This window comes from Corvus moneduloides, chromosome 14 (genome assembly GCF_009650955.1).
Source record: "Corvus moneduloides isolate bCorMon1 chromosome 14, bCorMon1.pri, whole genome shotgun sequence".
Taxonomy (NCBI): domain Eukaryota; kingdom Metazoa; phylum Chordata; class Aves; order Passeriformes; family Corvidae; genus Corvus; species Corvus moneduloides.
The window spans coordinates 5128456-5152278 of record NC_045489.1 but is presented as its reverse complement, the minus strand read 5'-3'; the positions used below and the strand labels follow the sequence as shown (position 1 = coordinate 5152278).

Genomic DNA, 23823 nt, shown 5'->3' with positions numbered 1-23823 from the left:
TGCATCCAAGCAGCAGCATGCTGGGGGTGATAGTAAATCTCGGAGTGAAAGCAGGATTTTATGGATGTGCTGATTCATCTTTCCTCAGAGCAGAGCTCTGTTATGTAAATGCCAGCAGCAGCTGGTGGCAGGAGGGAGAACAGACTAATGGGCCATAGAAGGATTCAGGAGCAGAGATGCTTTAAGGAAGAAGCTGGATTGTAGCTGTTTCTTTCCATATTGCTTTATAAATAAATAAAAACGGAAGTTTTTGAGGGATTTTAGGAGTAGGAACTGATGACATTCAAATACCCATTGCTTCTCCCCATTGGGTATTGTAGGGAGTTTTACTCTCAGTTGTAGTTGAGAGTAAAACTCAAACCCCTGTTTAATTTGTCTACAAAATTAAATGCACTTCCCCACAGTCAGCTTGTAACACCAGGTAAAGGTGTCTCTCTCATATTTTATTTATGATTATTCTGTCCTCATGAGTCAAATCCTGCTTTAGCTGTGTGTGAAAACAGGATTGTGGTTTGGCACAGCCAGAAATGTACAGTTAAAAATCAAAAAGAAGTGTAGAGAGGAATTGTGCAGGTGTGGTGGGTTTACCTGCATTGTACCTTTCCAGTAAATGTAGATGGGAGTGCACATGCCTGAATCCAGCTGGATTTAAACACTGGAACAAATTAAGCATTTTTAGGGTTTTTTGTTTGTTTGGTTGGTTGGTTGGTTTGGTTTGGGGTTTTTTTGGTGTATTTTCTGTGCACATTTCATAGAATACCCTGAGTTGGAAGCAACCCACAAGGATTTCTATGAACATCCTGCTCATCTTGGGCCTTTCATATGGAGCTAAATGGCAAATAAGGATAGTAGTTAAATTAAATCCAAGTTTTTGTTTAACTGATTAAAAAAAAAAAAAAAGCTGTTCAGAAGGAATTTAGGAGTTGATGCCTTGTGCTACACAGTTGTGAGTAAGGGAATATTGAAAAGTCCAAGCTTATTTTAAGATCTTTAAATACAGAAACCTCAAATTTTGGTATCGTAGTTTATTTTAAAAAAATAAATGAGATGCAAAATAATTAGCATTAATTACAGTTGCTGGAATGTAGGGCTCGTGTGTGCAAACCAACATCCTGTTTTTGCAGGACAAATCTCCAAGTTCCCACTCGTTCCTGTGGTTTTCTGCCTCGACAAGAGCTTTAATAATAACTAGATAGCTGTTAGATATTACACAAGATCTGCTCTAGGATTTTTGCTGTTTTTAATAATTTAATATTTAATTTCTCTGCTGCATCATTCCAGTCATTCCTCTAGATGGTGCCAGACATCCAAGAGTTGGGTGTAACATTATCCCATGGGAAGGCAATGGAGGAACAGCCAGGACGCCACTCGCCTTTGTTTCTAAATTCTATCTTGCAATAGTTCATCTTGTTGATAAATTACTTGTTCTGGGTGATGTAAATATGATGTTTTTTCCTTTTGAGAATCCTAAAATCCATTCAGCAAAGCCTAAATTCCACCTGCCTGGAGCAGTGTCATCCCTTGCTCCATGGACTGATCCATATCTCATATTCCTTATGGCAGCCATTAGCTCGTGTGAGCTGTGATCAGTGTGTGCAGCCCTGCTGCGACTGGAAGAACTTAATCTGCCTGCTTTGCGAAGAAGTGATATTTCTGCCTATTACCTAAACATTTCTCCTTATCTCTATTTTACGCAGAAATGCCAAATCCAGCTGTGGCTGAAACACCCAGGAAAATGGGGTGTCCCTGTGTGCTCTGGGCTCTGTCAGCAGAAGGACCAAGGGAATGATGTCAGTGTCAGGTCCATCCTCAGCATCTCTGAATTCCAACTTTGTACCTCAAAGTGCCTGGAATCCCCCAAGTTTTATAGCAGCAAAATCACTACTGGGTGTAAGTGACCAGGTAGGTTTTGTTACTGTTGGTGTTACTACTGCACTCAGCACCATCCCTGCCTAAGGGCCTGATTCTGTCCCCTGGTTGGGATCAAGCCTCCTGTTCCCAACTTTTTCAGCTTCTCCTGAGATGCTGAAAAAGTTGGCTGCTACCAGTCCAGGGGTCCCCTGCACAAGGATCTCACCACAAAAATACCACCTCATATCACTACTGGGCTAAATCAGGAACTTCAAGTCATGCTAAATATTTGTAAATAATCCTTTGATGTTTGGTTTGTGATTTTTGTAGGTTTTTTACGGCCAAATCTTGCATTTTTGGCTTCTCCTGGAGGCCTGGGCACACAGCATCCAACTGCAACTGGGAATTCATCACCTCTCTCCCTGGACATGCAAATTTTACTGGAAATCCCTCAGCTAAGTAAATATATTTAATAAAATTACATTCCTGTGTATCCCGTAGCCTTTTCCATTAAGTTTTGAAGACTTTTATGTTTTAATTATGTTTTTCACTTTACGAAAATACCAGAAATATTGGGAAGGAGTGCACCAGGGTTTTTTAGAGTGCTGCTTTTATTGAAATAAAAGGTTATAAAACAGTTTGATGTATTTTTTATATTTATTGATATCCCTAACATGCAGTCATTGTAAATAACCTCATTAATACTCTTTAAATACAGTCTTACAAAATTAATTCTCAATTACTGCATGAGGTGATGGACTAGAAAACTGTCCTGTGTAAGTTTGCCCACAGGAGTGTGAGTTTAGAATGAGCTTTCACTAATTGTGGAATCCGAGGATGGGAGTGTGGAACATTTCTCAAAGTGCTGTCCCATACAGGAATTCTCTTCCCTTTTTTAAAATTTATTTAGTATAAAGCTTCTTCTCATGATCTTCAGTTTGAGATGACTTCTCCCTCTTATCCCTCATAAGGAAAAACTTTAACATGGAAACCTCCATAAATTCCTCTGCAGTAAAGTCAACCCATATTTCATTTAATTCTTATACTTCCATCATTTATTGGAGATTCATGTTCTCCTGTAGCCTTCCAGCTTTGTATCTCTCAGGAAAGTCTTTCCCCTGATGTCCTCAGGAGTTCAGATTTCAGAATCTCTTTTTATTTTTGGCCTCAAATTATTAGTGCTTGAGACATAACCTGCTAGGATATGTTTTGTGTGTCATCTTGATTTGGACAGGCCTTACATTCTTGGAAGATCCTTTAAAGTGTTTTTTTTAATAGAAGGACTAATTTAATTTAATTTTCAGTGAGGTGGTTTTCAACACTTGCAAGTTCTTGCCCTGTTGGCTATTTTCCTTTCATTTCCTCTTACACCAATAAAAGTGTATTTAGAGTTTGTGAAGTCCCCAAGTTCTGTGTGGTTGAGTTTCTGCTGGAAAACCACTGTAGGTGGGAGGTGAAGCTGTGAAGGCACATGGTGTCCATAAGGACATAGTTGTGCCATCAGTCCTTATTTCCCTGAGGTTTTCAGTGTTACCCCTGGATTATAATGGGATAAGTGTGGAATATGACTGTAAAGGTGGAAAAAAGCATCTCCTGTTCATTCTCCACATTGTCCTTGAAGTCTAAAGGATCTGGTATTTCCTGCTGAGAATCCTCTTCTCTTCATGTGTTTCCTGATGTCTCTGTTCACCTTTCTCTCTCCTGCTCTGTGCAGTCAGTAGACCTCAGTCTCTTCATTTTTTTTCCTCTCTTTGCTCCTTCCTCCTGCTTGGTGACTGAGGTTGTTACAGGTAACACCTTTCAGACCTTGACTTTCTTCCAAACCCATCTTCCCATCTTGGCTTTGCTGCTGCCAATGGACTCTGCCAGTTCCCCATGCCCTTGTATTTGGGGGTTTTGTCCTTACTGACTCCAGGATGCCTCTGGAATGGCCAAGGAACATTTCCATGGGAGACACGGTGTCTCCTGAAATGGGACATGGAAGAATCCCATTGAGAGTGACGCTGACCTCTTGGTGCAGGTGTCGAGCAGATATTGGAGAAATCCTGGGAGCTGAGCAGTGAGGGAGGGATTTAAGGAGACAGAGGCTCGTGAGATGCATCAAGACTCTTAAAGCCTCGTTTTGTCTTTCTTGAACATGTGAAAAACAAGCCAGGCTGCAGCATTCCCTCCCTGTTGGGAGAAGAAAGCAGCAGGACAAAATCTGTTGTTGGAATTTCCCTCCAGCAGCACTTCCATCCCTCCCACCCGAGGGCAGTTGGAGGGAGCCATGGCCATGTTTGGGGGGACTTACCCAGGGGGTCTGGGTGTCCCAGAGCTGGGGACTCTGCTTTGTTCCCTGCAGCCTCACCTACCCCCTCAGCCAAAAATGACATTTTTCACCAACTGCTAAAGTCTCCTGCTCCTGCTTTAACGTTAATTTTGGGAGTTTTCAGCTGGACTCTGAGCTACCTCATCCAAGAATCCGCGTGGCAGCCCTGAGGTCCAGCCCCATCTGGGTGACAGAGTTTGTTTCCTTTGGCAATATGGATTTAACAACCGGGCTTCCAGCCCTGGGAATCATTTCCCTCAAATATCTGCAAAATAAATGATGGGACATTTTCCAGTGCAGTGCTGCAACCACCCAAAACACCACTGTAAAACTCACAGAGGCCAGGCTGAGTGAGTGCATTAAGCAAGGCTTACGGGGATTATGGAATTAAATTGGGAGTTCCTTCCACCCTTCCCCCAGTCAAAGACATTCGGAAATAAATATTAAAAAAGGGTGTTAAAACAATGGCTTTGGCTAAAACCTCTGCAAGCAAAGAACTTCGTTGTGGAAACTGTGGACTGGTGTGTCCAGGCTGTGTTCCAGAGGGTTTCCATCAGGGAGCTGGGGTAATCTCAGAACACCCAACGGCCGTGGCTGCAACGCTTCTGGAATGGCTCTGCTTCCCAAATTCCCTCTGCACTGCAGAGAAGTGCACCAGCCCCTCGTACCGCACAGGACCTTGCCTCCACACCTCTGGATCCTGCTGCTGGCTTTGGCATTCCTTATCCTCTGCCTGCAATTCCCAGCTCCGTCCTTTTCCCGGCATCAGGAGCATCCTGCTCCTTTCAGGGAGAGTTTGTGCAGTGAAAGCTTTGCTTTAATCTGGGCTGGATTTAGCCAGATGCTGCAATCCCGGGAAGGCTTACGCAGCGCTCAGGTCTGCCAGGGGAACGTAGCCTTGATTTGATAATCTGGTAATGGTTTATTTAAAATTAAAAACAGAGAAAACCTTTAAAACAGCTTTTTTTTTTAGCTCCTTTGGGCCTTGCAGTGGAACGGACACCCGGGCTCTTGGTCACATATAGGACCTGGCACCCATGAAATAGGTTTTAGGCTAATGAGGCACACTCTGCCTGCTTTAATTAGATGAATTAGAGCCAAAAAAAAAGCATTTCCCATTAAAAGTCTTTAGCATCATAATAACACAATGAATTTAAATATTTAATATAAAAATACATAAAATTAAATATTAATTTCCAATACACTTACAAAGCCCATTTGACCCAAATGACCCCACAAATATTCCCTTACCGGGGAATCCCTTTTCTTTGCATCTTCATTAACATCATTACAGACCTTTGCATTTAAAATCTTTATTTTAGTGCAGTTCTCTTGGTAATAAAATAAATCCATGAGTCACCTGTGCAGCAAGAAATAGGATTTACAGAGATTTTAAGCTTTTGGGGGCAAACATGGTTTATTCGTGCCCATGTCAGGGCCTGGGGTAGATGAGCACAATGACACCAGAGGCAGCTCAGTGTGTTAATTAGTGCTAATTAATGAAGCTACCAGGTTGTTTTTGACCTTCTCACAGCCCACTGCAAGGGGTGAGGAGGAAGGATAAGGAATGAGCAGAGGAATATCCTTTTGGTCAGAGTTTTTCCGTGCCTGCCTCCCGTCTCTGACTCCCCCAGGTCCCGTGTCCCCCCCGTGCCTTAGCAGGGAGCAGTGACACCTCATCCTGCAGACTGGAGTTCCAAGGAATCCTGCAGCACTGTGGGAAGCTGCTGTCCAGGAAGGGGCTGGGGATGCTGACTGCTTGTGACAAGTCTTGCCTGGGAGAAAACCAACACGGCAGCGGTTGGAAACCTGAATGATGTCACTATGGCAACAAAATAACTCACCTTAAAATAAAATGTGCATTGGAAGCAACCTCATGTGCTCAGGGAATAGAGGGAGGAAGCTCTTATTTTTTATATGTGTATATTTTTATGTTTATGTATTTTTTAATATTTTTTCATCTTCCTAAATTCTTGCCCTGTTACCAGATGCTGATGCAGATATAAAAAATATTTTAATTTCTCTCAGCAATGAAATGAAACAGAACATGATCAGAACCTCCAGAAGAAGGAAAAATGTGTTTGCTGGAGGGCAGGAAAACCCTGGAGCTGTTGATAACTACAAGTCATTCTGATGGATGTGAGATCCAGATTATCGATATCTGCAGCTCACAGCAGTGATTCAGGACTAATTATTGCTAATATTTTTCATAATCCATCTCTTTCCAACAATCCCAAACTCCATTTCCATATTTGTTCTTTGCAGACAGGTTTGTTTTCCCATTGTTTCTGCATTAAATAACATCAACAGGTGGAAATTTAGAGATTTCTCTGGAAATTCCAGACTCTCTCTGGCTCTTTTCATCCCATGGGCATCCCAGGCAGGTTGGAACCATGGTGATTCAGCCACAGCACTGCTGGTGAGATGTTCCCAAGTTTTCTCATAATCCTGGTTGCTTTTTAGACTGGAGTGAGTGACTTTGACCACCTCTGTGTCAGGGAAGCTGGGATGGGAAGTGCGGTGGTGGGGGTGAGGCTGTGTGCTGTGCTGAGCTGCAGCAGCCCTGGCAGCTCCTCAGGGACCAAACCCTGGCAGCAAAGAGGAGTTGTCCTGTCGGGTTCTTCTCCTGCTTGTCAAAGGCAAAGAGCATTTATGGCATGAAGCATAAGGCCATGGAAAGCCCAGCACCCCTGATTTGGTCCTGCAGCGATGCTTGACTAATCCAGGGTAAAAATAGGAACACAAATTGTCCGGTGTTTCACTGGGAAGCAGAAGTCCGGCAGCGCTTGAGTTTGAATCATCCAGATGATACCCTGCAAGAGGGGGGTGTTGCTCTGGAAATCACAGTGGTGCCCAGGGACTGTGATCGTGGTTCAGGTGGAGAGATGCTCCTGATGCTCTGGCGGGCAGGGCAGGGCAGGGCTGGAGCTATTTTAAGCTGAGCAGAGGCAGCTGGCGTTGGCGTGGTACTCATCCAGTGTGTGTGTGCTGGGGACAGAGCCTCTGCCTGGGAATGGGCAAAGAAGTCTCCAGACTCCACAGAGTCACAGGTTTTCCCATGTTTTTTGCAAAGTTCAGCATATCCCAGCAGGAATCGCCAGCACCCACAGCTCCATGAGCAACTCTGGACTTCCAGTTCTTGCAGTGCAAAAATAAATATATTTACAGAATAACTATATTTTATATAATACAATACAATACTTATATAATATAATGTATAATTCTATATTATAATTACATTATATAATATTATAATTTTCCTCCCTCTATCTCATTTTCTGAGAGCGTTGCACCCAGTTCAGTGGCAGTGAAAATAATTTACTTCCAACTGCTTCTTTTATAGGAAACTAGAGAAAGTGGATTAAAAGGAATGAAGTTATGGAGCATGAAAAGATACTCCAAAACCACTGTGGAGGAGGGAAGAGAAGGTTCTGCTCTGGCCCTGGGTGAGTTCAAGTGGGTACTTTGGATACTTGGGTGCCAAATAATGCTAATAATTGAGAATGTCACATTTTGACGTCATCAGCACAGCATCCAGACACTGCCTCTCTCCTTCCCATCGGTATTTCCTTGCAATCCCACATTCTCTGCAGCCTGTGATCATTGGGAGAGCAGGGAATAGCTGCTGTGGTTCCCTGCTCTCTGGCAGCGCGGGAGGGATGAGCCGAGACTGAAATAATTTTCTACCACTGATGTGAGGATGACTCCAACACCGGCTCCGGCTCCATCCACATCACTCCTGCTCCCCATCTGTGCAAGGAAAAGTAATCACTTGCCTTACCTCCGGGTTTAATTAGTCCCTGCTCCGGGGCTAATTAGGAGCGCGGTCCGTGCGGAGGTCAGGGCCGGAGCCCTCCCTCCCTCTCCCGTTCCCGCTCCCGCTCCCGCTCCCACTCCCGCTCCTGCTCCCGTTCCGTGCCATCTGCCATTGCTAGACACTGGCTTTACTTTTCACGCCTGGCTGGGCGCGCTGGATGCGCGGGGTAATGGGGCTATTTTTCCCCCTTGGTCTTTGGAAAGGAAATAATAATAATAAACCCAGGAATGGCTGGAACTGCTGCACGCTACCCTTTTCCTTCCCACTTCTGAAGCTTTTTAGCATTCAGTTTTCCAGCAATTGGGAGGAAAATTGCCCTGAAAGAAAGAAACGAAAATCTGTGTTATTTTTTAAACACCCCCCGTGCCACACAGGCAGCTGCAGAGAATTTCTCTTCCAAAGGGATGATGTAATGGGCTTTGTCAGCCAATGCTGGAATGAATAAAACCGGAGACCCGAAATCCATCCAGGCTTTTGATGAAACTCCTGAGGTTCCTGAAGCAAGTGGTCGCCAAAATGGGCTGGAACCGCTGGTTTTGTCATGCAGATCTTGAGAGAAGTGAGATGGAGAGTCAAGGGCTCCAACCAGGGAGTAACCAAAACCACCAAGTTTTGTCCCTTCTGACGGAAGGGGATCTTGTGCAGAGCATCTGGGGACACTCAGAGAGGGGGTGCACAGCCCTTGGTGCCGGGATGTCAACCCAGACTTCAGCATCCACCACAGAGTCACTCCTGATCTGAACATGGGACCTACAGCCACATTTTAGAGAGAGATATATGTGTATATTTAATATTATGTATGTTATATATAATATTATTGCCCAGAGAAGCTGTGGCTTCCTCATCCCTGGAAGTGTCCAAGGACAGGTTAGATGGGGCTGGGAGCAACCCAGGATAGTGGGAGGTGTTCCTGCCTAAGGCAGGGGGTGGAACTTCATGGATTTATGGTCCCTTCCCACCCAAAGCAGTCTGGGATTCTGTGATATGTATAAAACATAAATATATAAACTATACACAGATATCACCAATTCCTGCTGCAGCAATGGGCACATTGTTGCTCTCCCAAGGATGTCATGGAATGCTGAGGCCAGGAGATTTCTCCTCTCACTCCATGACTTATCTCAAGTCTCTCTCTAGCTTTCTTGGAGCCCCTTTAGGCACTGGAAGAGGCTCTAAGGTCTCCCAGAACCTTCTTCAGAACACCCCCAGCTCTCCCAGCCTGTCCCCATAGGACACACACCACTGTTCCTGTCACCCCAAATTTCTGCAGTGAGAAGGCTGTGGGGCAGGCAGGGAGAGCACCAAGCACTCCAGAAGGTTCCAGCTCTTGCAGGGACGTCACACTTCCAAGTGGTGGCGGAAGAAGCATGGATACATTTCGCCTTGGCTGCTCTCTGGTCCCTGCTGGCCTTGTGCATCATCGCTGGGCATTTCTGCAGCGGGAGCTGGGACAGAGCTGCTTCCACCATCCCGCAAGCCCTGTGGAGCCACTGCCACGGTGCCACATCCCTGGGAGCTGTGGTACCATCTCCTCATCCTGGTGCTGTCACCCCAGGCAGCTGGATAACCCCAAATTCCCAGGGATGACCTCACTGTGTGTGCAGAGCAGCTGTGCAGGAACACCCAGCTAGGATCACCACCTAGGGGCCGCAGCACCAAGTGAAGCTGGGAAGATTTATAGCCAAGATGGGCCAAAAAGGGAGTTGGAAATAATTCCCGAGCCCAAATGGAGCAATACTGAGAGCTGGGAGTCTGGACCCCTTCTTCAGTCCAGTGGTGGCTGTCACCTCACCTTCAGCACCAGCAGCATCCAGCAAACCTGGCCCCTAGGGTGGCATTTGGGGAGGGAGTTTTGCCAAGAGCAGGAGGATGTGGTGCCCTTTTCCTCCTGGGAAAAATTCAGCTCCAATGGAGAATATTCCTGGGAGCACACCTGCACAAGGGGATGTGCACAGCCCAGGTCAGTGGCACAGGGCTTGGCAGGGACACAGGTGGTACCTTGGGTACATCCATGCCATCTGTCCCCACCAACAGCCACATCCAGTGGACAGCAGGGAAGTTTTCCTCCTTTCAAAGTGTCTGGAATGTGGCTGAAGGGGCTCAGACCAAAGTGGGGGTACAAACCTGTGTCCCCTCACCCCCCAGCTCCATCCAGAGGCAGGGACAACTCCAGGTCCTCTCCCACCACCATGGGTTGCTGGTCCTGCACTGGTGACATGTCTTTGTGTCCCACAGCCCCACCAGATCATCTTCCAAGAATTTGTGTAATCACTTCCTAAGCCATTATGATTCCTGGGCTGAATTTGGGCAATGAGTTACATGGTTTAATTACTCATTGTGTGAAATACGTTCGTTTTGCATCTGCCACTCAGTAATTTCATTTGGGGCCTCTTTGTTTGCTTTGTGTCCCCACACAAGAGCCACCGACCCCTATTCACTGTCCCTGTGCCGCTGCACCAGGGAATACAAATCCCGCCTCCTTTCCCCCCTCCGTCTGTCAATTCTTTGCGAGACAAAAAGGGTAATTTATTTAATTGCTGCTGATATAATGTCCTAAAAGTCTCCTTTTCCCTCCAACACTTAATTACACTTGTTAATTATTTTAATTATTCCCAGGGTAATGCTGTAGGTATAGAGGAGCAGAGGAGTAAACATGGAGCAGGGAAGTCGGGGTTTACTCCAAGATCTCTGTTGATAACCAGGCTGTAACCACATGGGTGGTGAAACCAAAGCAGGGAACGTTTGGCCTGGATTTGGAACTTTCTGTTGGGAGCATGGAAGGATTTATAGGAGGGGAAGGCAGATCCTGCAGGATTTCCCTCGGATGAGGCCTGGAGAGGCAACTCTGGCCCTTCTCTCCTGGGAGAGATGGCACAAAATGGAACCATGACTTGGGGAAGCACTTCTGGTCAGCACCTCCATGATGGTGGATTTGTATGAAGGAAGAAACCAAACCAAGCAAACTTCCATCCCACTGGAAAGCTGAGGCTCAGCCTGAGGCTTAAGGACAGCGTACCTCTAACTCCAGCTGTGTTCCGAGGGGAGCGGTGGCCCCGGATCCGTGAACAGCAAAGCTCATTTGTGGTCCCGCAGAGCAGCCTCTGCCAGCGCCCCCGGAGCCAGGGTGAAACCTGAGAGCTGCCGCAATCCAAACCTTCTCCACAGCTTCTTTTATCTTCCTGGGGGGAAAACAAACAGCGCAGAAGCCGGAGCTTTGTGGCTGGGATGTCGCACATCTGGTTTGAGCTCCAAGAAATGCACTTCCACCCCCTCCCCAAATTGTTCGTGTTAAACAAACAAAATCCCGGCGATTTTGCGAGATTTTGGCGCTGGATAACTTCGGAGCAGCTTTGACTGAGAATGCCAGGCTTGTGCTACACTTCATCTCCAGTGGAAGCAGCGCGCCTCGCTCGCCGGGAGGGAGGCACTTCCAAAGGGGAACAGCCGTGCCCTGGAACCCCCTTACCGGGAATGCTGCCAAGGCTGGGAGCAGGGAGTGGTCTTGACCACTCTGTGTTTAGGTTTCAATCCAGCATTTTTCCCTGTGTTATTTATGCTTCCTCCCCTCCTCCCCTCTTAAGAAAGTCTGGAATTGTTTAAGATGTGTCCAATTGTATTAAGTTGCCTTTTGAGAGCTTTATGGTGTCAATTGGATTCCCGCTCTTAGGAACAGAGCTTTCCAATTTGCCATTTTCCCCTTTTCTATCACATCAGCACCAACTTCCTTTCAGTGCTTTCAGATGTTACGTCAGCCTGAAGGTCACGCTAATCCCTGGACATCACTTGCAGATTCCCATTTGACACAGTCCCAGTGATTCCCTGGTTGGTGCTGCAGGAGGAAGGGAGTGTCATTCCTCTGGGATCTTCTCCCATGGGCCCCTCCCTGTTGTTTTCCAGCAGAGGTGGATAAATCAGGGCAGATCATGGAATCACAGAGTGGTTTGGGTTGGAAGGGACCTTATAGACATCTCATTCTATCCCCTGCCATGGGCAAGGACACCTTCCACTATCCCAGGTTGCTCCAAGCCCCATCCAGCCTGGCCTTGGACACTTCCAGGGACGGGGCAGCCACAGCTTCTCAGGGAAAAGATGAGAGGTGTGGATGAGGGGGGTGGGAGCAGCTCTGATCCTCTCCCCATCCCCTCCTTGACTCACCCTAGCCCAATCCCAATCACACCCCTTCCAAAGCAGGGGACAATGGCCACATGAGTCATCAGTGACATCTGTCCCCGTGTTCATGCTCACTTGTGACCAGCTCCAGTTCCTCTGGGCACTGGGACAGTCTCTGGAAGCTACGTTGACATTGCTCTTTCCAAGGACAGAGGCTCCTCGAAAGCCGCCCAGCGCCGGGCCCGGGGTGTTCCCGGCTCCTGGAGCCCATCCAGGGCATCAGGTTTCAGAGTGGGGGCTCCTGGCAGCTGCACGGGAAAGGAGCAGCACCACTGGGACAGTCAGAAGGAGGAGCCGTCGTTTCCATTCCAGGGATTCAATTTTCTGTCTCCCTCATCAGATTAACACCAGTGTAACTCCATTAACTGCCAGGGAGCAGCTCTTGATCTGAAAATCAGACCTGTTGGAGTGTCACAGAATCCTAGACTGGTTTGGGTTGGAAGAGACCTCAAATATCCTCTGGTTCTGCCCCCTGCCACGGCCAGGGACACCTTCCAGTAGCCCAGATTGCTCCAAGCCCCATTTATTCCAGCCTTGGACACTTCCAGGGATGGGGCAGCCACAGCTTCTTTGGGCAACCTGTGCCAGGGCCTCCCCACCATCACAGGGAAGAATTCCTTCTCAGTATCCAACCTAAATCTACCCTCCCTCATCTTAAAGCCATTCCCTGTGCCCTGTCCCTCCATCGCTTGTCCAAAGTCCCTCTCCAGCTCTCCTAGAGCCCCTTCAGGCACTGGAAGGGGCTCTAAGTTCTCCCCAGGGTCTTTCTTCCCCAGGTGAACACCCCTGGCTCTCCCAGCCTGGCTCCAGAGCTGAGGGCTTTTCTGGCTTTTGTGTACAGTCACTTCACTCAAAGGAGCAAAGCTGGATGTGGGATGAACCTGCAAAACCCTTCCTTTTATGTGCTTGGAGGGGTTGTTTTATTTTATTTTCTCCCATTCCTCTTTTCTTTACATCCCAAGGACCTCACTGTGATTTCTATCCTGTGCTTGCTGAGGCAGCTGTGCCTTTCCCCTCCTGATCCTCCTGTGCTGCTCCAGCATGTTGCTGATGGTGGAGACCAGGATGAAGTCTGGAGGTGCCTCCTCTGATTTCCCCCTCCCTCCCCAGACAGTGACCAGTGTTTTCTAAGTGGTTTTCAGTGGGTTTATTGTTCTGAGCAAACAAAAGCAAATGCTTGCCCAGTTCTGTTGAAGATCCCATGAGGACACTGCGTGAGGACACTGCGTGAGGACACTGTGCTGCTCTGGGAGCCTGCACCAAAAGCTGTATCATGGAATTACAGGAACATTTGGGTTGGAAAAGCCCTCCAAGTCCATTGAGTCCAACTGTTCCCCCAGCACTGGCAAGGCCACCACCGGCCATGTCCCCAAGTGCCACATCCACAGTTAAATCCCCCCAGGAATGTGACTCCAGCCTGTGCCAGGGCTGGACAACCCTTTTTTCCCTAATATCCAACCTAAACCTCTTCTGATGCAACTTGAGGCTGTCTCCTCTCATCCTGACAAGCGAAGTGGACACCTCACCATGGTAGGGTATTGCCAACATTGCTCAAATCTCTTCCCATGACACCACCTCGGAACCATGAATCTCTTCACCGTTGCATCTTCAAGGTCCCCACTTGTTATGATGAATAATGATAATCAGCAGTTCTGTGGATCTTTCCTAATCAGCATCAGACTCAGTAACACCCAGAGCCCAGGGAACAGCCAGCCAAGGACCTCAGGGAAGGCAGTTTCTCCACAAGTTCCAAATAAACCTGAAAGTAGGTTGACTCAACAGTTTGAAACCTCTCCTTTTCAGACAAAATAAGCCAAGCTTGGGAGCTCCATGGAGCTGGCCTTGGATTCAGTGTCTAGACATCAGTACAGCTGTGAGGAGGGTTTAGCATAAACCAGACAATCCATTCAGTTGTGCAACTCTCTCAATACCCCATGGCTCTGAAAAGTTACGAATTTGAGCAAAATGTTCTTGGGCAATTTTCTGTACTTATTTGAAAGAAGAATTTGATTAGAACAATAGTTATAGAATTAAGAACAACTCCCACCCTGGCACTTAAAAAAGAAATAACCAAAACCAAACACTCAGTTGTATGTTCTGTGTAACAACCTCTGGACTCAGATGGAGAGACACGACTTGGGACCAGAGTGACCTCATTCCAAACTGTGTTTGTACCTTGGCATATGGATGGATACTGTGCTGAGGAAATATCACCTATATTCAGGGTCTGCTGCTTAAATAACAGTGCTTGAGATACTCAGTGACTGGAGGCTGGAGCCAAAGAGAGATGGCCTCACGGCAGCAGGGCTGGGAGAACGGGCTTCACCTTTCTGCAGGACTGGATTCCTGTTTGAAGCCCTTTTAGAGGAACCTCTGAGGTGGGAAATACACAAATCTAAACCATTTCCAATCTGCATTTTCTCCCTGGAACAGTACAGGCGCATTGGGATTTCTCACAGACTGCTGGCTAAACTCATAGAATCATGGAATCCTGGAATTTGGGTGGGAAAGGAACTTAAGAGATCATCTGATCCCCATTGCCGGCCACAGGCAGGGACACCTTCCACTATCCCAGGCTGCTCCAAGCCTCATCCAACCCTGGCCTTGGACACTTCCAGGATGGAGCAGCCACAGCCCTGTGCCAGGGCCTCCCCACCCTCACAGGGAAGCATTTTTTCCCAATATCCCATCTAACCCTGCCCTCCGTTTAAAACCATTTCCCCTTGTCCTGTCACTATGTGCCTGTATAAAAAGGTCCCTCTCCCTCCTTTTTATAGGCCCCTTCAGGCACTGGAAGGGGCTCCAAGGTCTCCCACAGCCTTCTCTTTTCCAGGTTGAACACCCCCCCCCCTCCCAGCCTGTCTTTGTAGAGAGGATATTCAGTGAAACATTTTCAGATGTGAGTCAGGCTGACATCTGACATTCCAACTGGGATGTTCAGTCTCCCTGGTTTTACCCACATCTCAGCACACTTCCACCAGGCACAGGGAATCTGGTTACTGCTCCATTAGTTTTCACTGGAGGAGAGACCAGAGCATGCCCCAAAATCTCTGCTGGATTAAGGGAATACACTGCCAAGGAAAAGGCCCCTCAGAACTCCCGCACCTTCACTGCTGAGGAAGCGGGAGCCCAGCTAACCCTGAGCATTTGTACCGAACAGGTGGGGCAGCAGGAATAAAAACCCCTGTGCCTCAGGCCAGGAAAATGAAATCCATGTTTAAACATCCTCTAGGGGTCCTGGGGGACTGATCCTGAACCCCACTGAATGCAAGACACTCTCACTGAGATGCTGTTTGGGGTTTAGACACAAAGTAAAATATTCAAGCTCTTGGAATTTCCCATTGCTGGGCTGTGGAACAATTTAATGGGAGAGAGGTTTCTGCATTTCAGACATTTTTCTTTTTATTAAATATATCCTGTAGTTGGTTCATGGATGCAAAGAGACTTTCTATGAAATCAGGTTTGAGCAGGAGTTGATAAAGTTGCACAAAAAAGCTGTAAGAGAACTGGGACTTAACCCCAGTTCACTGGTCTGGTCCAGCTGCTATGTCCCAGAATAAGGAGGCCTGGATTAATGGAAACTCACACAACTGAGGCAGAGAGGGGCTTGAGCCCCAGCCAAAAGTCCAAAGCTCTCCAGCCCCACGGGCTCTCCCTGTCCCACTGCAGCTCTCCTGGAACTTGGGAGCTTTCCAGCAGCACAAGCAACAAACCACAATCAGCTTTTGAGGAGTCTTTTTTATTAAGATAAATCCAGCAAAATTCCTAACAGTGGGTACATACAACCAACCTGCCCTTTTTGAAAAGAAATGTTTGTATTTCATTTAAAAACAGGATTACACTTTTATTTATTTATTTTTCTTTTTTTTTTTCCAAAACTGACAAAATAAAATTACATTTGGGAAACAACAGATTTCCAGCTCTTAGGTTTTTTCATGAAAATAGCTCACCTTCTTTATAAAAGCAACCCACAGAACCACTGGAATGTTTCACACGGTTATTTGTTTTGAGACCTCCCCACTTTAAGAAACCATACAACACATACAAGGGAAAAATTAAAATCTGAAGTCTGTAAGCATGACTTACACAAAAAGGGACACACTGACAGAAGTCAAAAGCTACCACCACTTATTCTTTCCATGTACCATACAAACTATTACAATCACAAAATTTAAAAACAATGACTTTTTTTTTGTTGTTTTGTTTTGTTTGTTAGGGATTTAATTCCCAAGTAACCGAGATGAAGATGTTCCATAATTAAATTCATGCTAAAAAAACCTGCATTTATAAAATAGTTGATAAAAATATTCCTCTCTGTTAACAATACAGCATGGAGGTACGGATACCAAATGATGGAGATATAGGGCAGGGTTAACATTACTCGGACTTGGCTTCCTTATCATCAGATGCTTCAGCAGCTGGTGCCTAGAAAAGGGGTTGGGAAGAATAGAAATATTATTGGTATACTGGATAATATAATTGGATTCCAATCTAACCAGCATCAAAAAGAGACCAGTTTGTTAACACAGACATGGACAAGGCTTTGTGTGGATAGACAGGAATGCACAGAAAATATTGACACAGCAACGGGCTGGTAATTCTTTAAAATGAAAACACAGGAATATTAATTAGTGAGGTAATTTTGGAGTAAGTGTCTGCAGAGAGGCAGAGGTTTGGAATGTATTTTAGACTAGGATAAATGGTATGTTAGGGGAAGTTCAAGCCCTCGTCACAGGGGAAGTGGAAGAATTACACATCAACCACGATCCTGCTCCGTTCAAACTTTGGGGAATCAGTTCTCACCTCTCTCTATGAAAATGTGCTTTTACTTCTCAAGTCAACACATCAAACCTGCAAAGCTCCCTCAAAGCCCCTCTGAAGCACATTAGCCATACAGTGCTTCAACTAAGCAGCTCCTGATCTTGTTTTAGAAATGAAAGAATAAAGGACCCTTGGCTGGATGGTGACACCCAACCCACGAAGAGACGCCACTGGCAGTGACAGAACACAACGGGCAAAGAGAGCCCTTAGAAAACACTGCTTCACCATCAGCAAGGAATCTGCTGGGGCAATCCATCAGCAGCTGATGGAGCTTGCAGCTGGACCTAGCAAAAGGCAGCTGAGGTAAGGAGCTGCCACAGCAAGGACCTGCGAGAAGAGGCTGCAGGTAAGAGACAAGACTGAGTTTACTTTGCAAATCTCTTGGTGAATTGTTCTGAGGCAAAGAATTGTCTTAAAGAATTGTGTAGAACTCAAAACCAGATTTCTGGCCCAGCACCAACCCGTGCTGAGCAGCAGAGGAACCCAGCAGTCCAGAGGGGATGTGCAAAGTCAGCTCAGGGCTGGAGGGCGATGATTTCCCTGGGCTCCATTGTTCCCCAAATCTTGGGCATTGCTGTGAGCCAGCCCTGAGAGGAGCCCTGGGCCAGCAGACAGCACCTGTGGAAGGGCTCCAGCACAGAGCAGGAAGGAGTTGGAAGGAGAAGGCCATTTCTGCAGGCTCTCCCTGGGAGCTGCCCTGGGCAGGTGCCACAGCTGCTCTGTCCTCCCAGTGTGGCAGTGACCCCCCCCACCCTGTGGAGCCCAGCAGAGCTCCTGCAGCTTCCAGGATGTACTTCCAGCACATCTGGCTCTGCTCCCAGCTCTAGTGGAGCTGAAGTACCTCATTAGTTTTGGTATCTCCATTTTCAGAGTGGTTTTCTTCTTTAGCATCCTCTTGTTTAGTTTCCTCTTTGCCTTTGGCTCCTTTCTTCCCTTTTGTTGCTGCCTTTTTGTCCTCCTTTTTATCATTTGCTGCTTTTTCTTTCTGTTAAGAAAACAGACAGTGACATATTTAATCCCAATTTCCACCTTGTACATCAGCATGTTCTCAACTCCAAAACTGTCTGCACAACCTCCTTCCACCCCCCAAACTTCCTATTGACAAAGATGAGATCAAAGTTTCACAGGAGAAGTGTTTTCCTTCTGTCTGTCCTGAATGTGCTACAGGGAAGTGCAGAATATAAAAGCAGCCACAGCTGGGGTTAAAAGAATTCTTATTTCAAATAGGCATTCAATTAAATTAGCTAAAAAATGTTGAACTGGCCTGTATTTCTGCCCTGCTGCTGAAAGGCAGCCACACAACAAAACCAACATGTGCAAACACCAGAATACTTCAGATGTGCTGTAAATGCCTATTTAGAAAACTGTAACAAAGCTGTAGGCAAAGGACTTTCCCCTTTCCCTGCCAGAAATATTCCTTGTGATAATAAACCACTTCCGTGCCAGAAAAACTGGGGGCTTAACAGCATCACTTTGATAACCACAAGAGCGTTGCATTTATTATTTAAGCGCAGTTTCTTGTATGTGGATCAGGCTAAATCGAAACAAAACCCAAAACTTGATGCTTCTGTAGTAATAATCTTCCATAGGCAAGGTCAGATCCTGACCCAAATACCCGGCCCTCATTAGTTTCACTTCCAAGGATGTGCCTCTTGCTGCCAATAAGTAAGAGCACTGGCTCAGCCCCTTGCTTGATTAACCTACTTCCCACAGAGGAACCAGAAACCCAGCAAGATCTACTCACAGCTGAGTGAGGATAAACAGAAAATTACTGGATATACATTTATCTACTCAGAAGATTTGTCTCAGTGACTGCAAATTATCAAAAGGTTACAAAAGTTTTCTTTCTGACTTCAATCTCTCAGTTATTAATGCACAAAATTAATTCACCTTAAAAACAAGCTGCTGAAGAGTGTTAAGGAGTAGAGTCACCTGATTCTTCAATGATTAAAAATACACCAAAATTGACAGCAAATCCTCCAATAATGCAGAAAACATAAGATGGGGTCAGTACACTCGATGAGTGAGGGTTTCCTTCCTCTCTAACCTCTCATTCCTCAGTCTCAGGGATTTCATCCCACCTGCAAAACTCTCCTACAGTGTGGTGTCAGGAGTCCCTGTCTTGGGAACACCCACTATCCTGGTGCTGCTCAGCAGTGAGATTTAGAATTACAATTGTACTATGGCACTGCTTATCTGTTCCCATATCCCACTAAAAAAAACCTCAACTAAGTATTAACAGAGCTAAACCCAATTCTTTCTGCTGGGAAAGCCCCTCTTCAGAAAGCACTGGAGGAGAATCCAGGGAAACTGACTTCCATGGCTGCACTGCCTGGAGAGAAAGGGTCCCACAGGACACAACAGGACCTCAGCTACAGCATTGTGTTCATTTTCCTCAATCATTTTGCTCTAGACATAGCAACAACAGTACAATAATAAGGTCCTGTATTTTAGAAGTGACAAAGCTCCTTTCCCAGCTCCATGGTTTTCAATATGGCAAAGTTTAACAGGTGAAATCTATTCTGACACACAGGAAACCATTCCAGGATCCTGAAGCTTGACAAGTAAAGCACTTGGGGCAGACATGAATTAAAAATGCCTCGACAATCCTTACTCCATCACCCTTTGCACAGGTGTTGATGCAGTTTGAGGAGCTCTGGAGAGCCAAAAACACAGCTCAAGTGTCCTGGCTTCAAACAGCACCTCAGGAGCAGGAGGACAAATGCTTTCCAAGTCCAGCTGGGGGCAATTCCCAAGGCACAGCTCCCAGGGGATCCCTGCATGATCCCAAAGGGAGACCACACCACCCAGTTGTGCGGTGGGGGCCCAAACTAAGCTTTGCCGGTCCCTTACAGCCCTTAACTCTTGCATCCCTGTTCCTACAACTTTTCACATTAAGTTAACACAGCTTTAGTGTTTAAACCCAGAGATGTTTCCATGAAAATAAAAAAAGCAAACTTGGAAAAAACCCAAATACAATAACGTGGGTCATGCACCGCTGCCCTGTGGGCCACCAGCAGCTGGCTCTGCTCTGCCTGGGGCACCAGCCACTAGAGGGAAGTGCAATCCAGAGTGCCCAGTCCTCCATCCAACCAGAATGTGGTCTAGAATTCCAGCTGCACGGCCAAGATGGAATGGGAAAACCTTGCTCTGCACAGCACTGAGATTGCAGAGCTGAGCCCAAATGACACATGGGCTCTCTCTCTTTTCCATGGCACCATGCTGCTCCACACAGGATGTGGAGGGAAACAGTCCCCTCACGTGGAGGTCTGCTGTGCCATAGGCAAGTGCAAATTCCTTTTCAATGGAAAAGGAAAAAGCTCCTGGTTCCCAGCCCGTCATCCTCCTCTGCAACCAAAGCGTCTCTCCCCGCTGTGCTCTGCCCACCTCGCCATCCCAAACCACAAGGAAAATGTGCAATGGGAACAGGTTAAAAACAATCACTGGAGTTTTGTTGCTGGGGTGCTTATTGGTTTTTTCTTTTTTTTTTAGCTGCAAAATCCTAAATATATTTACAGAAAAATCTAAAAAATTAGCACTGCAAACTGATGGCTGGGAAGGTGATAGGAAGGGGATGGAAAGAAATCCCTCATGGATTGCAGAACTGCCCCCTTTGAAATTCCAAACTGTTGCCCCAAACTAAAAAAGAGCTTTAAATATTTTCTTTTTGAACTATACTGTCAGACATGCCAATGTTTTTGACATTTCCAAAAATATCCAGCCAAAGGGGTCTCTAGAAGTCTGAGTGATTAAAATGTGATAAACTGATAACTAACTGCAGAGAGGGCCTCAGAATGGAAATATAGTAAGAAACTGTAACTAAAAGCATGATTTTCAGTGCTTCCTCTGACAGAGTCTCTGATCTCTATTCCAAGCATCATTTTCCCAACAATGCATTATATGAAACTTCAGAATGGCCTTGTAAAGCAGCAGCAAAGCCCCACCACAAGGGATTACAAATCTGCTCAGTTTATCACATTCCTACAGTAGAAATTTGATAAAATGATGTCTTTCCCATTCTTTTTGCTCACATAATTCCATCTTAAAGCTTTCAGGATGATTATGAAAAAGCAAAGTGGTTAATTGTGGGGGTTTTTATCCCTGTAAACACCTTGAGAAGGAAAATATAACTTCAGTTCAAGACCCTTACCTTAGGTGCTGCCTTTTTGGGCTTTGGCTCTGGTTTGGGTGGAGCAGGTTTCTGCAAAAAACGCAAAAAACAAGTCAGGCAAATACCAGAAATAAATATTTATTTTTTTATGAGCAATACGTCTGTAACTTTTGAGAATTATTTACCTAACAGTTGGCCCTGCAAAAAATCAATGGGCAAATTACGAGCCTAAGGAGAGAGCGGGTGATTTACAGAGCCACGAGCATTTGTATGGAGAAGTCCTACAGGGAACAAATCCATCCTGAAATCAATATTCCTTAACTCTGGATACTTGTGCCCAGATGGAATGTGCACTAACACAGACGTCGTATCTCCTGTGAGAAGCCTGCGATATGGGGATGTTCAAGGAACAGAAACATGGAATTTAAACTATGCATTGCTCTAAGCATGCATTTCCCAATTCTGGGGGAAAAAAACCCAATAGTTTATCTTTAACTGTCCCCATCCCAAGTGATATAATATTAAAGGATAAATAGAGATACTCACAGCAGATAGTCTGGCTGACCTTCTCTTTGGCTGCATAAGGAAAGATAAGTCAGTAAAATTCAGAGAGCACATAAAGCACAGCCTTCTCAGAATTGCCACCCAAAATAACATGGCATTGTGAAGCCCCATAGAAATCCTAGGATATATGAAATTATGGGCATTATGGTGAAGGCCTTGATGACTCCTCATCCCTGGAAATGTCCAAGGCCAGGCTGGATGGGGCTTGGAGCACCCTGGGCTAGTGGAAGGTGTCCCTGCCCATGGCAGGGGGTGGACTGGATGAGCTTTAGGATCCTTCCAACCCAAACCATGCTGTGATTCTACGATCCTTGTAGGTCCAACTCAGGGTATTCTGTGACTTCCTAGAAGTGCAGCTTTGCTCAGCAGTTCTCTGCTGCCACCACTTTACTCAGCTGACGCGGTAAGGGATGAAGTTTCTTTACTTGCAGGAGTTGTGAGGCTAAAAGGGACTGGAACCGATGGTCCCTGACCTCAGCCCAGGAGAGCTGCTGGACCCCCAGCACCACCTCAGGGGGGTCACCTGTCACCTCAGGGGACAGCGATGGCCCCAAGCACCCCAAAAACAGACACAGGGCCACCCCCAGGGGCTAAACACCCCTCATAAGGTGCGTGGGGTTCCTAATTTCTGCAGAACCCCACAGGAATTCTTGGGAGTGGGGACCACAAACAACTCCTACCTCCTCCTTTGCCTCGCCTTCAGCTGGAGCCTGCAAGGAAGGCGAGACATTGAAGTGAGAAGACAAGACCATCCCGTGTGACACCACCTGAGTCCTGAGGGGAGCGGGAGGGGGGCCCCCCAACACCACCCGCAGCAATGGCGGCCTCCCCCCAGCCCCACCGCTCCACGGACTACAACTCCCACAATGCCACGCGGCCGCCCCATCTACGTCATCACGTCGAGTTCGAAAAGTTCCCGCCAATTTCCCCTCACACAACAAGGTCGCCGCGGGCCCCGCAAGGACAATGAGGGACAACCGGGAACGCAGCGATCGCGCCCGCCCGAGGGGTTTCGAGTCGGTTCAGGCGCCCCACGGCCCCGGACGGGGCCGTGGGGCGCCTGAACCGACTCGAAACCCCTCGGGCGGGCGCCTCGGTGATTGAGGGGCGACCGCGTCCCCGCCCCGCCCCCCCCAGCCGCGCGGTGAGGAGAGTGGGGGGCCGCCTCATATTCGCGCTGCCCCAAAGTTCCTGATTACGGTGATAAATCCCTTTTCCCCGCTTTCCTTGAAGGCCAGTTTCAAATTCTGCGCCGCCTAATGGCCCCAAATTACCATTGCACAACCATCTGGTATGACAAGAAGTGGGAGGCAAAAAAAAAAAAAAAAAAAAAAAAAAAAAAAGGAGAACAAAGGCAAACGCAGGAGAAAGAGGCGACGTTTAAAGGCGAATCCAGCCGGGAATGGCGCGATGGGGATTAAAACGCTGGCGGAGGTGGGTGGGGGGGCCCGGGGGGGTCGTGGCGCGGGTTTTGCGGGGGTTTTGCTGCCCCGCGTTCTCCACAGGGGCAGCACAGCACTATGGCTGTTTGTAATCCAGCATGGAGACACTGCTGCTCCAGCCTTCTCCTCCTTCCCAAACAAAACAGCCCAAAAGTGAACTCGCCGCGCTGCCCTGCCCGCCCCGAGCCCTCTCCCTCCGCTCCCCGCTCCGCTCTAGGACATACACCAAAAATTAAAAATGCAAAAAAAAAAAAACCAACCAAAAAACCCAAAAAACTCCACACATACACGCGCGCGCGCGCTAAAAATTTTTTTTTTTTACAGCTAAATTTCCGCGATTGCCGCTTTAATCTCTCCCCCTTCGCTCCCCATCTGCCTTCCCTCGTTTTTTAATTATTTTTTTTTCGTACTTACCTTTCTTTTGGGCATAGTTGCACCTTAATAGTTGATTGCAAAACCTAATAGAGATAAGATATCGAAAAATAAATGGAAGCGGCGAAAAACTGTTCCGACCGTCCTGCAAAAAAAAAGAAAAAAAATAGACAGGAAAAAAAAACAAAAATAAAAAGGAAGATGTTTAAGGGACCAAGAGTTAATTGCGGCAGAAACTGAACAAAAAAAAAAATCCCCCCCTCTTTATTGCAAACAGTAAAATACACCAACACGCAACCAAACTGCATGAATGGGGAGCGCGAGATGGGCCCGGCCGCTGACTGACGGCCGAAACGGCCAATGG

At 46.8% G+C, this 23823-nt stretch overlaps 1 protein-coding gene and 1 long non-coding RNA gene across 4 annotated transcripts in view; one reads left to right on the top strand and one right to left on the bottom strand.

The window, feature by feature from the left end:
* LOC116451143 overlaps positions 1 to 21237 on the top strand; it is a 25576-nt gene extending 4339 nt beyond the window's left edge. The window contains exons 2-4 of the long non-coding RNA XR_004243109.1: positions 1698 to 1902; positions 7506 to 7608; positions 17081 to 21237. This is a non-coding gene — a long non-coding RNA (uncharacterized LOC116451143). The remainder of the gene's footprint in view (positions 1 to 1697; positions 1903 to 7505; positions 7609 to 17080) is intronic.
* Positions 15868 to 23823, bottom strand: HMGN5 (high mobility group nucleosome binding domain 5). Of its 3 annotated transcripts, XM_032124287.1 has the most exons (7): positions 23751 to 23823; positions 23502 to 23604; positions 22326 to 22355; positions 21628 to 21657; positions 21121 to 21171; positions 17812 to 17955; positions 15868 to 16574 (listed from the first exon to the last, which is right to left on the bottom strand). In XM_032124287.1, exons 2-7 carry the CDS (start codon positions 23514 to 23516, stop codon positions 16527 to 16529), a joined length of 318 nt encoding a protein of 105 aa, XP_031980178.1. In that variant the 5' UTR covers positions 23517 to 23604; positions 23751 to 23823; the 3' UTR covers positions 15868 to 16526. The 3 variants fall into 3 exon arrangements, with proteins under 3 accessions (XP_031980178.1, XP_031980177.1, XP_031980176.1); XM_032124286.1 differs by having other exon boundaries at positions 23502 to 23798; XM_032124285.1 differs by lacking the exons at positions 23502 to 23604; positions 23751 to 23823 and having other exon boundaries at positions 22326 to 22412.

Excerpts from the sequence above, each read along its gene's own strand:
- HMGN5 (XM_032124285.1), bottom strand. The coding sequence starts at position 22,397 with ATGGTCTTGTCTTCTCACTTCAATGTCTCGCCTTCCTTGCAGGCTCCA. Across the intron at positions 21,658-22,325 it reads AAGGCGAGGCAAAGGAGGAG|CCAAAGAGAAGGTCAGCCAG; the intron begins GTAGGAGTTGTT and ends TTCCTTATGCAG. Across the intron at positions 16,575-17,811 it reads GAGATACCAAAACTAATGAG|GCACCAGCTGCTGAAGCATC; the intron begins GTACTTCAGCTC and ends CCCCTTTTCTAG.